Source organism: Polyodon spathula, chromosome 8 (assembly GCF_017654505.1).
Source record: "Polyodon spathula isolate WHYD16114869_AA chromosome 8, ASM1765450v1, whole genome shotgun sequence".
NCBI lineage: Eukaryota > Metazoa > Chordata > Actinopteri > Acipenseriformes > Polyodontidae > Polyodon > Polyodon spathula.
The window spans coordinates 26729498-26750591 of NC_054541.1; the positions used below are offsets into that span (position 1 = coordinate 26729498).

Below are 21094 nucleotides of genomic sequence, written 5' to 3' on the forward strand. Positions count from 1 at the left end.
ACATAAAGATACATAAAGAACTTTAAAATTTAAATAAAGATGTTAAAATTTAAATACTTTTCATCTGTGCCTTGTTTTGTGGGTTACCATGTGACCCAAGTCATACCAAGATACTTTGTAAATCAAATTCTAAGTTTAGATGCATTTTTGAATAATGATAGAGATAACTGCATCGTTGGTGCATTTTATGTTGTAGATGAAAGATGCACACACAGTGTGTATCTGGAAATGTATCAACAAAATTTCATTGATTAAAGTAGGACTATTACTGATCGCTAACATTTATTACAGATACAGAAAGTGCTCTTTAATTTCTGCTTCTATATCTGAGGTAATATACGATGTGAAAAACACTTCTATTTACATACAATATTACATCACAGGAAAGGGCACAATTAGAAAATGTGCAGTTTCAGTGAAGTGGTCTGCAGTTGATATAAACTTTATTTTATTACATTTTACTATGAATAATTATTAGTTAATCAAGATTTAAGGTGCCTTAAGATTATTTAAAGATTTAATACATTTTTTATGAATAATTATTTTTCATCAGAACTGTGGGGTACTTAATAGGGATCTATTAAAACACTAATGAAAAAGGGCTGCAACATATTTGATCTTATTGCTGTCAGGATTCAAGAAATTGGTCTTGTTTGAATCATTGGACCTCAGCTCTAATGATCTCCCTTGTTTAATTTACTGCTTGTTTTATGAAGTGTTTTTGTCATATATTCTTAATAAAAAACAGTCAATGATTTCTTAAGGTGAATTTTTATAATAAATAGTCAACAACTAATCCATAATTTCAAGATTTATGTAAATTATAAATTAAATTTGTTCAGATAAAGAATATAACTTCTGTAACTTCTAATTCACATTATACAAGACGTAATGCAGGCTTTAAAAATTAAACCTTGCAGTTAATGCTTTTTTTCTCTTTCCATGTTTGTTTTTTTAACATGGTTTATTTAGATTCATGCTGTAGAGAACTCCAGACACAGCGCTGAAATTCCTGATTTAAAAGTTTATATAAACCGTCTTCAGCACATAAAGATATACATAGACACAGAATGCTGACTATGTTTCAAAAACTTTCCAGCATTATACAGTTGCAAATTGAATTGGTTAAACCTCATTGTTGACTACTAGTTTGTATAATGTTCTTATAAAGCTAACTTCTCAGATGTTGGGAGTCATTTAGTCATAAAGAAAGAACCTATCCTTCAGATATCAGGTCCCTCAACATAGAGACAGGAAAATCAGTTTCTTTCACTTCTTTTTCAAGCTTTTTTAATTTTATTTTTTTATTACCTGTAGCTCAATTTAGAAAGGCTCAGTGGGGTGTAAGTATTAAGACAGGCATAGTGTGGAAATAATTACTTTTCTAAGGGAAATCTTTCCCACTGTTAGGATCAGTGCCCCTCAGCACAATGACCTGTGACCTTATAACCCCATAGTTTCCATAGAGGCTGACCCCTTACCAAAACCTCACATACAACAGTTCTATAAAGTTCACCATCAAGGGCTGCTCACAGGGCTTGGATAAACTTCTGAACATGGGAAAAGTACACAATCTTATGGATTATATCATTTTTCAACTGTTTCACTTTTTTAAATTAGCATAACATCCATGTTATTCTAGTTCTCGTGTTGAAAATATCTACAAAAAAACTTGATTTTTTATTTCTCTTTTCTTACATACGGAGCAGTGAATGGACTAAAATAAAAAAGGAAAACACTTAGCACATGCAGTCCAAACTTTTCTTAAATGATCTGTCCCCTGATATTTATTATGCAATATATAAAGACTGTGTCTCCCTGTTGAAAAGTCACAATGACCAAAACAGGAAATCTGACGAATTGCTTCCCAATACATGTCAGTAATGGTGTGATGTTGTAGCTTCGAACCTCCAACTTCAAGAGCAATCAGAGCCAGAAGTTACCACTGAGCATTGCATTGTACCCCTCCAGAACAATTTAAAGACTCATGTCAAATTGCACCTACTCATTTACTGTGGTAACCTGTGTGATACCTACAGTATACGGCATTTCTAGCAGATCATACTGTATGTAATTCATTGACATGCAACACAGAAATATATATTTTATTATATGATACGAGTACTTATATAAGCTGATAATCGTAAGTGAATTGCATTCAAAAATTTAATTTTTAAATGAAAATGTAAATCTTGTCAATTTCAATGAAACGGTCACCCAAAGCAAGGGGATTTCAGTCTGAAGCCCAAGTCAGTTAAAAGTCTGAAATGTGTACAACACGGTGTTAGAACACTGGTATAAAAGTGTCTTTGTTAGATGTTCTCCGAGTTAACTAGCATGTTACCTAATTAACCTTTTGTCACCAATTATTGTTAACAGGTGAGGGTCCATGATTACTACAAATATAAGTAGCATAGGCACACGTTTGTCATTCCTGAATGTAAGGGAGCAGAAAATGACAAAATAGACTCAGTTAAGCAAAGAAAAAAGACAGTCTGTAATCACTTTAAGAAATGAAGGTCAATCTTTAAGACAAATCGCAAGAACTTTGCAAGTGTCTGTAACTGCTGTGGCCAAGATCAAACTATTTGAAGAAACTGGCACTCATGCAGACCAAACAAGGTCAGGCAGGCCAAGGGTGACCTCAGAATCAGAGAACAAGTTCATTCGAGTCACAAGTCTGCAAAACCGGTGATTAACTGCAAGTGAAATACAAGCTCAACTAAATGCTACTAGAAGTACAGATGTTACAACATCAACTCTTCAGAGGAGATCGCGTGAAGCTGGCCTAACGAAGAATTGCTGCAAATAAACCATTGTTAAGAGTGCAGAATAAGAGGAAGGGACTTTCCTGGGCCAAAAAAAACACAGAAACTGGACGTTTGAGGAGTGGAAGTCAGTCTTATGGACCGAAGAGTCAAAATTTGAAATATTTGGGTCCAACCACTGAGTATTTGTAAGACGCAGAGAGGGTGAGCGCATGAGTTCTGAATGTGTGGTTCTCACTGTCAAGCATGGAGGAGGCAGTGTCATAGTCTGGGGTTGCTTTGCTGATGACATAGTTGGTGATCTTTACCAAGTCCATGGCAAGCTCAACCAGCATGGCTATCATAGTATACTTCAGAGGCATGCCATTCCATCAGGATTACGGCTAGTTGGGCAGTCCTTCATTCTTCAGCAAAATAATGACCCGAAACAAACCTCAAAGTTGTGCAAGAACTATCTGGAGAAGAAAGAAAGTGAAGGACAACTCAATCTAATGACCTGGCCTGCCCAGTCTCCAGACCTCAAACCCATAGAACTTGTATGGGACGAACTGGACAGAAGAGTCAAAGCAAACCTACCCACAAATGCCCTACATCTCTGAAAATTGCTGCAGAAGAGCTGGAGGATGCAAACCCAGGACCTCTTGCACTAAAGCAGTGGTGCACAACTCACTCCTGGACGGTCGGTGTCCTTGCAGGTTTTTATTCCAACTGCACCCTAAAGTACTTTATTGGACCTAATTAGAAGCTTAATTGGTCAAATTAACTAATTTAGGGTACGGTTAGAACAAAAACCATGAGGGACACCGGCCCTCGATGGCTTGAGTTGTGCACCACTGCACTAATGCATTGTGCCGATACCGCTGTAATGTCTCCGTGCGTAATTACATTACCTACCAGCCCTGCTGTGCACGCTACAACATATTATAAAAGGGCTTGGATAAATTAAGTGTTGTGATTGGCTGAACAAGATCACATGACAGTGCGGTAATGATTGTCTTTCTGCACGGCTATGACATCATAGACCAACTTACTTACCCGATCTATTAATATCACTACGCCTTAATAGTAACAATTAACTAAACAGTGGTTCTGTAGATAAAAATGTCAACATACATCTGAAACAGCATTTAAATCACTTAATCTGTTTTTTCCATCTCTGTTACACAATTACAGAAAAAATGGCAAATATACTGTGGTATTTATTTAGTCAAGAGAACAGAACAAAGAAAACTCCGAGGCAAGCAGTAGCAATAACACTGTTCAAAAACCATATAGGGACTGTTGGCATGTATGGAATGGATTCATTAAAAGGTTACTCCACATAGAATATAACAAATTACATATGACGTTTCCTTTAGATGCTGAAAAAAAAAAAAAAAAAACTTGTATACACAAATCTGAAATACACGTATAACCTGGATATCTATGGACTTCTAACTAGAGGCAGTTTGCTTTTGCTGGGCAGCTGTTATCAATCCCATTCAGTGTTGACACGATGTCAATTACCTGCATTCCTATTCTATCGCTCGAACCCCTAGCTGCAGGAATTACGAAATGTGACAGGATGGCATGACTAGTGATATCAGGGGGTGCAACTTCTAAATCTCGTCCATCTGTTTTGCTAATTACCTTCTAGGTTTAATCAAAAACCCTCTTTCATTGACTTTGCATCATCATGTATTTACACTCTCAGCAAAGCAGCATGGTGCAATGGCATCACTGTTAGGTAGCACGGTTAGGATGATGTGGCATGTGTATAACCACATTCTTAAATTAAGGGTGACAGTCCCAGTAGCCCTAGTGGGTGCGTACTTCGGTGATTGAGTTTATTAAATATTATTTCATAACTATTAAACTCAATAATATTGAATTTGGAAATACTAAAACAAACTAAAAATCAATTACAAAGTTTTGATTAAAGTATTTCAATGATTTGAAGATCTCCCAAAAAAGGGTTTAGTCGAAACCTTTGTTATAAATTGTTAGCTTCTTTTAGTAGTTCTATATCAAATCTCCTATATAGTACTGTACTTTATTACTATTCACATTATCAGTGAAACATATCCCTCATTTAATATGTGCGCTGTATAAAATTACACCAAAGTTAACTACCTTTACAGTTTATTATTTAAAAAAAAATAAACAATATAACTTCATTTTATTATTTTACACACATAAAAAAAATCCCAGAACATTCTCGTACCCGACATGCAATACCCCCCCCCCTTCCCAAAAAAAAAACAAACATTGCGACTGAAAAAATGTTAAAGTAAACAATACAGAAATAATATAAAGTTTGCTAGCTATCATTTAAAATAGTATTAATACATCCTTTTCCCGAAAGACACATGGAGTGTACGACTGTTGTCAGGGTGATCCGTGACATCACACGGTGAAAGGTGAAAGGTAAAGGGTAGAATGAAGGGTTGAAGTGGGTGGTGTGTGTTGTGGTTTGTTTTTCTGATTTTTGTATTTCAGAGTGCCTTGGCGTTATTTATTCCGTTAAATTGTATTTATTGCAGTTCGTTAAAACATGGATTTAAGTACTGTTTTATCAAAGGTGGAGAGCAGAAGAGAAAGTAGCAATGAAGAAGAAATTGAAAGTGTCTTGCGGGAATACAACAGAGAGGTAGGGCAGTGATATTCATCACGTAAACAATGCGACATGTTTTATAAACTATTTGAATTCAACACTTATGTATTGTATTGTATTGTTGTTAATATTATTATTTATCCGAGACATAACATAATCCATAGCAATGCATTTTTTCTTTGAAGTACGTAGAATTCTTCACACTGCGGAAATGGTTTTATCATTAACAGTGCAGTTCACCAGGAAATAGGGGAAGCCGACATTATTTGTTGTTTGTGAAAATCTGCAGCTGGATCTTTTTTTTTTTTTTTTTTTTGCAAAAATCGCGAGTGTGTGTGTATGTATATATATATATATATGTGTGTGTGTGTGTATATATATATATATATATATATATATATATATATATATATATATATATATATATAGATCAGAAGTCTTGTCATATTCTGTTGTGTAACCACTAGTCTGTACTTGACAATACCACGTTGCCATTCTTCTGTTCAACGCACTTGGTAATAATAACAATAATAATATTCGAGCTACATAGTCCTCACCCTGCAGCAGTACGAGGTTATTATTGACATCAGTAACCAGTAATCATTCTGGGGCACAACAGCATTTTAAAGACCTGTATTTACAATGCAAAGTTTAAACTTGCTACCAAGCACAGGGTTATAATTAAGACATTTTTAAAAGGTAGTTCTATTTGTTTAATGTATTTATTGTTACAAAATTAGAAATAAGCAAGCAATGTAGCCATATTAAGTAATCAGATAGGTGAGTATGTGGAGCAAAAGCTTAGTTATTCTGGACCATAACAATAACATCGAGGTCACAAAAGCAATATCGAGGAAGTTAGTAATTTGCAGGCAATATACGGTAATGTCCAGTATTCTACAGCAGTTATTAACAGCTGTCAAGTGCAGAATGTACTGCAAGTATGGAGCAAGGTTGTTGGTTCTGTTCATACAAAGATCATGAACTAAACAGTTGTTTATGGAAAAGGAAGTCTTGTTTAAAATGGTCCTTTAAAAACTTTGTATCAGAATGTACTATGCGCTAGCCTAGAGAGACCCGTGACAGTAGTTTTCAGTCTTCCACATGATTAATTTTCTTGCCAAAATTTACAATCCATGTATAACCAAACATTTAGGCCTATAAATTTGAATGTTTATTTGCATGACGGGATGTGTGATACAAGTATTTATTTCCACCTAGACACTATAGAGGAGTAATAATCAAGGCTTTAAAATCCATTAAATTATTTATTTCGATTACCCTTATTGTGGTGCTCAATATGTTTTTGTTCCTTGCTGCTTTTTTTGTTTTTTTTTTGTGGGGAACATACTTATTTTTACAGACCCACTACCTTCAAAATATTTACACCTACTTCACCCTAGTACCACCATGTCACTTTCTATATATAAGCTGATCCAACAACCACAGCCCTTTGTGATTTTCAGTTTTGCCCAATGTATTTATGTAAATAACATAAATTTACATTTTTCCTTTTTAGAACAGTCGAACATTCAGTTTTGACCCAAAAGAAGAAGAAAAGCGAAAGGCAAGTTGTGTAAAAAAACATATACACATTATAATTTATACTGTTTATAAAGATGATGGCCATGTTAGTCTAGTACACTGTTTATTATAGATTGTTTCATTGAGGCTAAATCTCCTGAAGTGCACAATGTTATTTTTTTTACAGTCTGTTATTTATCTAAATACTACACCTATTCTGAAGTTGATTTTTCTTGTGTTTATTACAGAAACTGTGCGAGGGACTGGTCAGAATCTTAGGGAAGGATGTACAGGCTTCTTGCCAAACCATGTGCCTGGAGACATTGCGTATTCTTTCACGGGACAAGAAAGTTCTGGGGCCTGTGGCAACCAAACAAGGCATGTTAGTCTTGGCTCAGTTGGCCGCACTTCAAGGCACGGGTGAATCGGTTCCAGAGATTTTAGAGGTGGGGCTGGTGGTCGAGGCGTTGAAATGCCTCTGTAATGTGATTTTCAACAGTGTGGCAGCACAGCAGCTGAGTGCTGAGATCAATCTTGCTTCGGGGCTGTGTGCCCGCCTGAGGATGTACACATGCCAGGGACTAAGTCATGAGGTAGCACTGTTCTCACTGCGCCTCCTTTTCCTGCTGTCAGCACTGCGCACAGATGTGCGATCATGCTTGAGGCAAGAGCTGAAGGCAGTAGACCTATTGATTGAAATCCTGGAGCACATCCTCAGTATAAAGTGGGTAGGGAAATATGAAGTTGCAACAGATCTGGAGGCTCCACCCTTACCCCTAGAAGACAACGAGCGCACAATGGAGGCTCTGAAAACCCTATTTAACCTCACTCTGTCAGATTTCAATGATGAGGTAAGTCATTTTCTAGACATTGTCCAATGGATGTCAGTTGTTTTTTGCAGTTTTTTTTTTTTTTTTTTTTTATTAAATGGGAAAGGGATGAAGTCAGTGTGAACTGAGTAAACATTTCCAATGCTTTTCTGGTGTTTATTGGCTGTACACCGATTTTGTTTGTTTTGTATATTTTTTTAGAGGCTAAAACCAAAAATCAGAAGCCCTACTTATAATTAATTAATAAGAAAATGAAAGAAAATAATGATAACAATTTGTTTTCAAAAGTTGTCAAAATATTTTCTAATTTCTTAATTCATATTTTGCTTCATAATTTCAAATTCAGATATTTTACACTTGGTGTATAGATATTATAGTTCTTGGTGTAACTGAAAACTACAAATATGATATCAGCTTGAATTAAAGCATTTTGTTCTGAAAAGATAGGATAAGATAGATAAACTTACATAAAACTAGGCTGACAGACCTATTGCACTTTATGCTTTTAACAAACATGCGAGGCACAGTCAATTAGTCATGGATGAAAATGAAATAAACAGATCCTCTCCTCCAGGAGGAATGGAAGGAGGGGGCATGGATTGAATTGGCCTATCGATGACTTGCTTTGTTAACAAGCATGTGCTAAGACAGGAACTGCTGAATCACTCACTCATTTGATTGCCTGTGCCTTTAAGGGTTTAGAGGCTCACTAGAAGTGCACTTATTCGCTCTTGTTAGTGACAGTCGATGTTTCTAGCTGCCTGTCACAGGGTCAGTGAAATCTTGGAAATTGATGTAAATGCATTTGGTTAGGCACTGCCTTTATTTCCTTTAAAAATGCAGTATGTCATGCACTGAAAATACAAATCTGCAAGTATCTGAATTGTTTGGTTGTCTATGCATGCAGCATTTACGTGTAGCAATGTGTCAGTGAATGAGATTTGTATTGGCTGAGTGAGCATGTAAATGAACACATATCGTATGTTACTGTAAACTCTCGGTTGTGATCTTCACTTTGCTTGTTAATTAATTTTTTTAAATAAAAAAGTGGGCTTGCATCTTTAAAAGATAGTCATATTTACATTTTATTTCTTGAAACATTTTTTCATACAACGTAGTGTACCCAATTAGTCTGTTGAAAATAAATCCTCACTTTCTCTAAAACTAAACATTGCTAAACAAAATACTTCAGACTGCAGTTGAATTTTTTTTTTATTTCCTGCTAACTGTAGATAAAACGAGAGGTTTATCTGTTTTGTTGTCTTTTTTTCTGATCTGCACCATACAGTATTCTAAAAAAACAAAACTGATTTCTGATTAAGTTTAATGTCCTTGGCATGTATGATGAAGCAGAATCTGTGCAAGTCGAGGCCACATTTTCCCATGTAGCTAGTACTTTGCGAACATTTGGGCAATCGCTGTGCTGATGGAAATAGTATCTACAGAGGGTATGAACAAGACATCAGCACAAAACAAGCCAGGTTTGTTTGCCTTGAAATCATACAAATGAAAGACAACTGACAGAACTGGGTGGTGCAACCGATCGGGAGATGCTTCAGAAATCACACTGAACATTTCAATCAGTGCGCTCCATAAGTTTACTAAACCATCACCATTTTCTGTCAAATATTTACGATTAAGATTGGCAGCGTTTTAGCTGATGGTAGTACCGTCACACGAAGTCACCAAAACATACCTCTCTGCAGTGTGCAATAAACAGTGGCTATCCAGCAAAGCACAGGGCTCGGACAAACTCATTAACACAGTCGTTCAGGGCTCTCTTTTTATTAAAGCGTGTGTAAAAGCTTCATAAATGGACTGCATGTCTCTCCGTTCACTTTATTGCTTTAGTTAATGTGTCACTTATTTTTCTGCATGTTCTTTTATTGTCAGCGCGAACATCTACCTCAATGCAATATTATAGCATGCGTCTTTTGCTTCATCTGACCCACTTCTGATATTTTTGCTTTTTGTATGCTTAAATATTCATAAACTGGTTTACGTTTTCTCTCCATTTCTCATCCACTAAAAATATTATATTTTTGTGTATTTCAGTTTAGTTTTTGATCAAGCTAATAGTTACTACACCCAGCAAGTGCCACAATAATTGGACTTTGATTGGCCAACATAATCGGGTGATAATGTTTTTGTGAAGTGACAGAGAACAAGGGGTGTGTTCAAGGAGATCATTCTGCGCAGAATCTGACCAGTTTAGCTAATGATCTTCTAAGACTGATCTCAGTCATTGAGTGAACATTCTTCTCATGTTTTCTGTATGTTTTTGTATTTGTACCTGTGATAACGCTTGGTAGACTAAACAGAGTAAACATGTTAATGTGTGTAGCTGTTTGTGTAATTGTAATTATGATTGCAATTACAGCAGAATTGTAATTGAACAAAATAGCTTTGTAATTGCAATTTCAGCAACCAATTCTGCTGTAATTGTAATTAGAATTATAATTGACCCCAGGTCTGGTCAGGAACCTGTGAAATGTTTCTTGTTGAAGAGGTTGGATTGAAGCTACCAATGTTGTGAATTCAGAAGATATTTATTCCCATTTTATGTTGAAAAAGATATTGTAGAAATACTGTAAAACAAAGTAGAAAGCCAAGGAAAGTAGTGCGTTGTGTTTTAAACCCTACAGCCTATAAAGTAACACTATTTCTATACATGGATCATTTGTTTACATTATCTTATGTCTTTGTACTGCAAATGTCTTGCTCTGTCAAGGATAATAGCAGGTAGAGCTTGTTCTTCAGCTTGAGATCAGTAGCAATTTCTTCCTTGATGACTCATTTTGAGCGCAAGCCTTTATTCCCTAATGAACTGTTAATAGTTTAGGACATTATTTCTTCCTTGTCTATAAAACAATCAACTGTAAGTAGAAGGACTAAAAAGAAACTGACAAATAATTTTGTCAAAGGATGATAATGATTTTGAGTAGGGTTTTGTGCACTGTAATTTACAGTTGGTAGACTTTATTATATTTATTTTGAACATTAACTGTCAGTAGCCAGTAGTGTCCACTCCTTCACTCCTGTTCCATCACAAGTCTTCTGTCAACATCACATCAGTTTGTGTCTGGTGTCTTAGGCCCTGTCCACACTGTGCCTTTAAACAGTATTGGTTGCCTTTCAACCAACTTAAAAAAGCTAAATACAGTTACATCTTCAGTACGCAGTCTTTAATACCGGACTCGAGACCACCTCGGGGTAGTCTGGTTCTAAATTAGATTGCATCAGGTTTATCAGAAGTGTGGATGCTGTAATACTGTTGTACCATTTTTAGGCTTTTGTTGTAAAATGGTGGCGCGACGTGGTCATATTTATGGCATGTTGACTGAGCCTATGCAAAGCTTGCCTATGGCGAGACCGTTGCTGCCTTCTTCATCGCTGATACCTTGTGTTTAAGAAACAAAGCCATAATGTTCATGCTAAGCAGTGCTATGTCTTCCATGGGCATGGGCTCCATATTTGAAAGGTTGCAAACAGGCAGTGCATGGTGGGTACTATTGTACTAAGTCCACAGTCCATTGTGCTGCCAGAAGCAGTAACTAAACAATTTAAGTGTTTCTACGCCTTAAGCCCGACTAAAGAGGAAACAATACTTTAATGTGGAAGCTTTGAGCTGGCTTAATTAAAACGTTTTTGAGTACAGTTCACGAGATTGGTTATGTAGTGTGGACAGGACCTTAGTGTAAGATTGGGGATCATGTTGTTGTTCAACCTTCATTTGATAGGATGGTGCCCACCAGCTTCGCCTCATCACTGCCATCATGCGCCATATTTTGATGATAAAGACTCAGACGGAGGACAAAACAGAGGAATTGCACAGGTTAGCATGATTTTTGGTGTAATACAGCTTGAGAGATATGCATGTGTGTCACAGTTTTAGTGTTTTAAAATAAATTAATCGAATAAATTAGTAAAACGTCTTATTCACTTGACAATAAAATATAAGGTGTAGCTTATTTTGGTTGGTGACATCTTTTGAGTTTTCACAAATGTTTGAATAATAAAAATAACGGGTGTAATTCTTGTACTTTTTTCTGCTATTTGCACTTTCATCTGCACGATCGAATGCACCAATTCGTGTTAACTTATCTGTTTTTAATTTTCTCAGTCTAGTCTATGTATGTCAATGTAAATGTAATTCTATTAGAAATCTGTATCGTACTTACTGTAGGACTGCAAAAAGTGACGGTTTGTAGTGTTTACATACATGTCGGTGCTTTAGAATTCCAAATTAGATGTCATTTTGTTCAGTTTATGATGATAGATCAGTATTGCATAATAAAACTAACATAAATGATTTTACTAAGGCAAGAAACTACACTGGGTGCTGTATTGTCCCTGAGGTCAAAGATCAGTGCCTACTGTGCCACCCAGCTCCCCTGCAGAGTTCTAAGCACTGGTACCAGATTAGATGCTTAAGTTATAAATAATGTAAAGGTATTGGGATGGCAGAAAAAATCTAATCAGGTTCTGTATTGAGCAGAACAAACCAGGCTTAACAGGCAATTCACTTTAACTGCATCAATCTGACTGGGAGAGTGGGGGAGTTTTTAATTTATGTATTTATTGTTGTATATGTTTACTTATTAGCTACAGAACTTGCACCACCAATATAGACAAGACCTGCATTCTCTTATAAATATAGACCTGTGACCTACTTCCGTTTAGCAATTAAAGAAATCTTGTCTGTGTTTTCCTTGTCCTTCGTACAGACAAGATACTGTATAAGGCCATGTAAACATTGTTTAAATAACATTGTGAATAAGGACCATGACAAAGTGGCTCCATTTTCTAAATTACACCTAAAGATAACAGTCGGTGGACAACTACCATATTTCTTAACTTGGTCAATTTCAAATTGTAGCTACAAATAAAAATAAATTATACTAGCATTTACAAATTATTAATTAACACACATTTATATTGTTACCTTTTAATTAGAAGGATGTAGTTGTACCCACTGGATATTTCATACATATTCCACTTTTATTAAAAATAAAAAAAACAACAAACATTTAATGATGCAGGAAATGTAAATAAAAGACCATGTTGAACACTTCTCAGTTCTGACTAATTTTGTTATTCAGTAATAAGTATCTCATTCACAAAGCATGTTTAGGTCACTGAGTTTAATTAATGCAAAGGGCTCTTTAAAAAAAAAAAAAAAAAAAAAAAAAAAAAAAGAAAAAAGGGGGGGGGGGGGGGGGTCAAAAGTTTTGCTTTTTGGCAACTAGTTTGCCCCCTTAAAAGCATTTTAGGTGCCCTGATTCAGCACATCGGGAGGGGTCTGGGAGCCAAGAGGGTGGGTGTCATCTGTGGATGATTAATGATCTCCAGAGATGGGTAAGTAGTGCCTAATATATTCTGTATTTTCACCCCCTGTGGAAGGCATGTTAATGCCATTGTGCAGACCTGGCTCTTTGGTAGCTCAAGAATTTCATACTCTCCCCTGGCACAAATAAAACTGTCAGCCGAGGGTCTCGGATCAGAAAGTCAAGCCTCTTGCACTGAAAGGAATAGCTGAAACGCACTGATCCAGAAAATTCATTTTGAAGGTGTATAAGATCAGAACACTGTGTTTTTTTTTTTGTTTGTCCCCAAATATTTTGACCAACAAACAAGTTTTTCTCATTTTTTAAGTTTAAAAAAAAAACGCGTTTTGAATCTTACAAGTACTTGATTTTCCAAACTATACTATGAGAGCAATGCAGGCACCATTGCAATAATATAACCAGTCAAATAAATAAGGGAAGTTGAAATATACCTGATCTATCTGTAATATTGTGTAAAGCTTTGTAATTACAATGTGCACTGTAAAATAAGTTGTATATTATTATCAAGGCCTTGGTCTCCATGAGGCTTCACCTGTTTGCAGCACTCTATGGGACCCATTAGCTTACTCTATCCCCCATTTTCCATTTTTCTAACTGCCTCCAAATACTGATTTAACTATGTCATCTACAGTATAGCTTACCCCGGGCACTAATCAGATTTTTGCTCTTCCCACACTGCCACTTTTATTTCCATTTGCTGCCTTCTTTTCTAATCAAAATTCAAAAATGTGTAATAATTCATTCAAATTGAAATGTTAGAATTCTGAACTCTTTTCTTCATCCTTTCACTGACATGTTATAGGGTCATTGTCATGTTTGAAGGGCATATGGCTTATTGTTCATATGTGTTGCTTTGAGACTTATTTTAAAGTCAGAACTTGTTGCTACATTTACAAACATTTTTTGTGTGTAATTCTTGTGTTGGACTGTTGTACCTTGTGTTCATTTGTTATCACCTTCGGATAACCCTATGACAGTAATACAGTCTGGATCTCTGTTCAATATATAAAATTCCTTCAACTTTCTTTTGCCTGTCATGTGCTTAATGTTCAGCTGCTGTGATTTGTGTGGAATGTGTCTCTTTTACACTGTAAGACATGCTTACTATCAGTATAGTGAATTTCATATTATGGTGGCAGGATGTATTCAACAGGTGTGGAATTTCATCACATGGGATCATAATATAAAAATGAAATTTGTTCCTATGCTTGTTTTAGCCACACCATCAATCTGCTAAGCAACATTCCTGTTTTGTATCTGGAGGTGATGATCAGTGTTCAAAGCCAGGGAGGAATCGAGGAGTACAGTGGGAAGAACATGGAGGTCATCCAGGTCTTACTGGATTTTATGGTAAAGAGGATAGACAAGGTAAGAGGGGAGAAAATAATCAGCGAATGCTTAATAAAGTGTCTAGTAAAGTGTCCATTTCATTTGTATTGTGTTTGCCTATTTTTCAAAAAGGGCTCCAATTTTAAAGAAGGACTTACCCCCGTGTTTAGCCTAATGACCGAAAGTGCCAGACATCACAGAGATATCAGGAAATTTATTAAAGCTCAGGTAAGAGCCTTTTTCAAACAAACTTAATTATTGTATTTATAATGTATTTTTAAAGTAGCTGGATATTTGATCCTCAGGTTAGTATGTTTTGCAAATACTTTGACAGGACATATTTTTTTTTTTTATATATGATTTTGCCAAAATAATTTGTAAGTCAGAATTTAACTGACTATAGCCTATTCACTTACATAAACTGACACACCTGGGTATCATTATCTACAGTTACAGTTCTGCTAATCCATTTAGTTTGCCACTAATCTGTTACAGATGAGTCTACTTGAGGGCATTGTGTAATATACAGTGGTATACATCCTTTTAAATCTTTATTCAATATTTTCAGGTTCTACCTCCACTAAAAGATGTAAAGAACCGCCCGGAAGTGGGAACAACTATCCGAAACAAACTTGTGCGTCTCATGACACACGTAGACACTGGCGTGAAGCAAAGTGCTGCTGAGTTCCTTTTTGTGCTCTGCAAAGAAAGTGGTGTGTATTAATACATGTTATAATATAGTATACATTTATAGTGTGTGTGTGTGTGTGTGTCTATATATATATATGTACTATGAAGTGTGAGTGTAATGATCCAGATTGTCTTCCTCTGATTATTGGTGTACATGTACAGTTTTGTATTATGTTGTGCAGATGACCTAATCTCACCTGCTTATTGCACCAGCTTTAAAAGAAAGTATGTAATTTGTGGGAGTGTTAAACCTCAAACGTAGTTTGGACATAAATTTTTTTTTTTTTTGTTTAAATTCTTTTATATATATAATATATATATATATATATATATATATATATATATATATATATATATATATATTCTAAAAAAAAAAAAAAAAAAAAAGTTTCTTCCTCTAGAAGAAACTATACTTGAACTTTGATCCATTCGACTCCGAGACAATCATTATCAATTCAAACACAAAATGTCTTGTTTTCAGTCACTCGATAACACCCACTGTACAGCAATGTTCATTAATGAACAACAAAATGAGAATACATTAAAAAAAAAAAAAGTAAAGCTGGTACATTTGTATCTCCGAGAAACTGGAAATTAAAATAAGGTAAAGGCAATCATCCAAATAAAGCTGAAACACTAATGGATAATGACATAGAACGCCTGTACAGCACTGAAACACAAAGTTTTAAAAAAAACAAAACAAACAACTGTACTGCTGAACCTTGTCTTCTTTAATATTAGCATCATAGGGTATTCATGTGTTCTAAAAAATAATAGATGGACATCTTCAGTGAGTTACAGGAAAACAATTCCATCTTGGGTTTCAGTGACAGTTTATAAATGACTCGACCTTCAGTCTTGTAATTTAAGATGTCACATAAACCCTAGAGGGAACTATTTTCCTGTAACTCATTGAAGCCCATCTATTGTCTGTGTGTGTGTGTATCTATCTATCTATCTATATCTATCTATATATCTATCTATCTATATCTATCTATCTATATATATATCTATATATATATATATATTATAATATATAGATATATATATATATATATTATATATTAAAAATTATACACATTCTAAAAAAAAATGTTGTATTGTGTGGGCTAATTGTGTTTTAGTTGACAACTTGTTAAAGTACACTGGCTATGGCAATGCCGCGGGGCTCCTGGCTGCTCGAGGACTGTTGGCAGGAGGAAGAGGGGGAGGCCAGTACTCTGAAGATGAAGATTCAGATACAGAGGAGTACAAATCGGTAAAACCTTTGTAAGTAAGACACCTATAGGGTACCAAAAATAAAACCTGTTGGGTCAATTGCAAGGTGTCACTTAAACTGGTTTAATTGAGTGTGACAGGATGCCAGAGGATACTGGTGTTCTGAAGTCCGGGTATTTTAGCACATGGGGGGTTAATTTTAATAAACCAAAACATAAATAAAACAAAGAAACGCCACACGGCATAATAAAGGGTACGGTGGCCAAAACAAAGATTTGAACAAAACAACAGAAATATCTTAGATAAAACTTACAAAACTCAGTCAGGGAGGCAGCAATCACATAGCTTCAGCACTTCATATTTCAATAAAGTAAATACCAAGCATTAAAGTAAATGTGTAAAACGTATTGGAAGAAAATTAAATATTTTAAAAAGGATTTCGTCATCGATACCATGTATAGTTATACTTCCCACATAATCCATAGGGTGTACATTGTTAGATTATCATAGATACTGAAAAGACAGTGGACCGCTCAGAGCAGCTGAGTTCTGCTCCTTCAGAGCACTGCAGAATACATTTCATCAGTGATTCGAGTGAGCGGACAAATTGTCACTCTTGAGACGCTCAGTTGCTTAACGCACTCACTATAAAAATACCAGGAACCCTTTCACAACATACACCGTCAACAAATTCCAAATTAGGTACAGTTTGTCAAAAGTTAACAAGTAAAATTGTTTGGTGCAGTCGTTCCCCACTCATTTCCCAGACATTGCTGCTAAACTGTGTAAAAAATGTACAATATAGCTATTTAAACGCTATATTACACTTTATTTTAGGTGTCGTTTAGGTATGTTCTATATAACAAGATACAACGTACTTACTGTGTAGATGAATTCACAAGGAAAGGTTAATTTGTGGCATTCGTCTTTTAAATAGAGTTGGTTTAAAACGGGTCTAAAATAAACCACTAATTGGGTCTTGCTAAACCAATTAATTAAACCAAACATGAATTTAGTCCGAGATAATGGTATATTGCAATCGATCCTCTATATCCATATCTCTCTTGTGTGGAATCTGGAGAGAACTATTGTCGTAGTGTAATGTGTTTTCAGATAAGGTACTTTCCAGAGTGAATAATGTTCAGCTTTGGTTCTTGCCTTGCTCTTAGTTTTATATATTTTCTTTTTTGCTGTATTTATTCAATGCATGTTTTTATTTATTTCAGTATTAATCCTATCACTGGTCATGTTGAAGAACCAATGCCAAATCCCATTGAGGAAATGACTGAAGAACAGAAAGAATATGAAGCCCTCAAACTAGTCAACATGTTTGATCAGCTTTCCAGGTACTGCATACTTTTTACTAGGTCTGTTGCTCAGAAAAGGGTTATCTGCAAAATGAAATAAGGTTGGTAGTATATTACTAACAACTGCTGGACAAGTGGGTATAAATGGGTACTGTATATCCAAGAAACAAGGGGTGCATGATTTTTTCCCTAGTGAATCATCCAATGCTTTAACCAAGAACAATATCATTTTTCTTCAGTGCATTCCTTTTATTTTTTGAAATGCCCGTTTGAACGTATCTTCCTTTGTCCTACGCTGTCCTTCTAAGGAAAAACGTGTTTGTGTACAGTTGATTAGTTAAGGATTAATTGAAGGCCAGATGACTGTTTTCCTTGCCAACCTGTTCATTAAACCAAGAATTTCGTCTATGTTGGTCGGCTCCAATTACCGCAGCCTGAGTATTATAACATATCGAACAAAATTCAATGAAAGCAGTAAGTAAAAGAACCCGACAGTACACCGGCTGCTCATTAAAACCACAGAATTAATTATTGGGTAATTGGTACAAGCAGTGGGAGCATTGATTTATTTATTTATTTTCTCTGCATCCCCCTCCCTCTTTTTTTTCTTTTTTTTTTGAACCGTGTAACAAAACCTTTGTACATGAAAGGATCAGAACTGATTATAGCTGCTCAATTAGCGCGAGGTGAATGAGTCTTGGAGAACAACCTGCCAAGAAGCAAGGATTCTCATCCTGTGACCATTATTTCAGTATAAACAACATAATGAATTACGCGTGTCAATATGGGCCCACTGTCTGTACAGCAGAGGAGATAGAGAGATTCTTGAACAATAGAAGGTGGTGTTTTTTCTTTTATTTGGAGTAGTGATCAAGCTAAATGACAGCGTGTAGCTAAGGCTTGTATAGCTGGTTCTGAAGAAACTCTCGGGTGACCTGCAAGTGGAGACAGGAATGCACTTTGCCAACTCCTTAATTGTGACTCCATTCCGGCTAAGTGTCCTTCAGCAGACCACCTTGTTTGTGATGGGATCATTTCTAATACAAATTGGAACAGTGCTATATTGGGTGTCACTGTGCAAAATGAATACAAACATGTTGTTCTTCTATTTAATCTGTCATCGGTTTGCTTACTGTGCAGATCACTGTATGTGAGAACTTAATAGCTATTATTGCAGTGAAACTATATTAGAAAATACTTAGCAGTTATATTGCATTGCTGAAAGACAAATTTACCATAAACACCTACTGTTAATTATTTTTTTATATAACTTAACAATATAAATGTCTTGCTTTAAAATAAAAAAAAAAAGTTGTTTGCTGTGTAATATAGCATATTAAATACACATGATTTGCAGAGCAAATGTTACAAACTATTGTGGAACATTTTGTAACGTATTCAGAGTTGCTGTTTTCTCTGAAAAAGTGTCTAAATATGCAATCGCAGAAAAGTCATTTCACATTAGAATAGGTTAAATAAAAACAATAAAACACTGATAAACTGTATTGAAAATGTGTTCCAGATAAACCTTGAATATATATTTGCTGTTTCATATATTCATATATATATATATATATATATATATATATATATATATATATATATATATATATATATATATATATAAATGATAAAAAGATACTTAATTAGCCTTTTTTAATTAAGGGGCACATGTTAATGTAAATCATTTATAAAAAACTTTCATTGGTTAAATCACTGATTAATCATCTTTAGTTGAGTCAGTGGCTCACAGAGCAGATATAATTGGATTAGTTGTAGAGGTGCAGCACAAGCTTTGAAGAGATTAACACAACCAATGATCCTGTAATTAAACTGCTGTGAACAATAGTGACAGTAGGGGAAGACAGCCAGTGAATCAACATCTTTGACCACCACTAAAGTGCAGGAGGAAAAAAGATGATTTCTCACAAATTGATTTCTTTAGGATAAAATGGACAAAAAAAAGATGGAAGGGCAGGTAGGAATAAAATAGCAGCCAATTTGTTAGTAGAAAAATAATAGCAACCCTTTGATATAATATAACGGGTCTACATCCTGCCCAGGACTCGGTAAGGTTTCACTTGGCTGTCAATTGGCTCAGGCAATTTATTATGACTTTGTAATTTGTTTTCAGTATGTCTCCTCTTTTAGTCATTCAGTAGCTTGAACAGTGGTTCAGGTTTGTGTTGCTATTATGCAATGATTGAATACATTTCTTTCATTTTATTTTTCTATTCATCCACAGGCATCAGATTATTCAGCCGATGGGAGTGAAGCAGGATGGCACAATAGCCCCTTTGGCGGAGGCAGTAAGCCAGTGTAACATGGAAAGTTGTAGCTCTGACTCAGATTAATGTGCCACCTGCTTGACTGGTCAGCGTGGCTAATGTCCAGGTACTTCTGCTATTTCTCCACATGTCAGTCTCCTTGTTCTGGAGACCCTGCGCTTGCATCTTAACCTTTAGGGTTAATGTGTACGGATTCTTCTGGTGGGTCCCCAATTCTTTTGTATGTGTACCTTCAAAAAAAGGTTAAATAAACTGAAAGAGGGAGGGGTAATATAAAATTAATATTTCTAAATTGGATAGCCTTTTTATTTGCAGCATGTACATTGTTCTTGAATGAAAGAATGTTTGTATTTAAAGTGGTAGGGCTGTGACTGTAGGAATAAATATGGTTATTTCAATATAAATATCCATACAGCAAAAAAAAACTCAGAATAGATTTAGAATTAGCAAATTAGTACAATGTTACAGCAGTAAAAAAAAAAAAAAACGAGACATATTTATTAATCTCTCTCACAAAATAGATTTTATTGATGGATCTTCCTGTTAATGGTGTTTTCTTTTGTTTTGTTTTTTTAAACATCTGTGTAGCCACCTGCTGGTCAGTCTGCCTTACCACATTTGAGTTACTTATTTGTTTTACCTTGTTACTTATTCATATGTGTAGAGTTTATTTTACATTTATTTTAAAATAGGGATAAAATCGGTTCTGGTTTCTCATTAAGTTTAATGTCCGTGGCATGGTTGATTAAGCAGAATATGTGCAAGTTGAAACCACGTTTTCCCAGGTTAGCTCGTACTTTGAATGTCTGGGCAATTGCTGTGCTGATGAAAGTAGTATCTACAGAAGGTGTGAACATGACATAAGCACAAAACAAGCCAGGTTAATTGACAGAACTGGGCGGTGCAAGCAATCGGGAGACGTGTCAAAAATCACACTGGACATTTCCATCAATGCCTTCCATAAGTTTACCAACTAAAGCATCATCATTTTCTGTCAAATATTTACAATTTAAGATTGTCAGCATTAGGCAGTGTTTTAGTTGATGGACAGTACTGTCGCATGAAGTCACCAGTACATACCTCTCTGCAATAAACAGTGGCTGTCCAGCAAAGCACAGCGCTCTGAATAACTCGTTAACACGTTCTGTGCTCTGATTTATTAAAGTGTGCGTAAAAGGCGCATAAGAGCAGCCGTGTAG

General features: G+C 35.4%; 1 protein-coding gene across 1 annotated transcript; it reads left to right on the top strand.

Moving 5' to 3' along the window:
* Positions 1-5175: 5175 nt before the first annotated feature.
* On the top strand, positions 5176-20891 carry ric8b (RIC8 guanine nucleotide exchange factor B). The gene is made up of 10 exons (XM_041257384.1): positions 5176-5397; positions 6881-6928; positions 7134-7736; positions 11456-11550; positions 14281-14431; positions 14525-14620; positions 14961-15105; positions 16207-16351; positions 17527-17646; positions 19853-20891. The coding sequence occupies exons 1-10, from the start codon at positions 5302-5304 to the stop codon at positions 19959-19961; spliced, it is 1608 nt and encodes a 535-aa protein (XP_041113318.1). The 5' UTR covers positions 5176-5301; the 3' UTR covers positions 19962-20891.
* Positions 20892-21094: the final 203 nt, after the last annotated feature.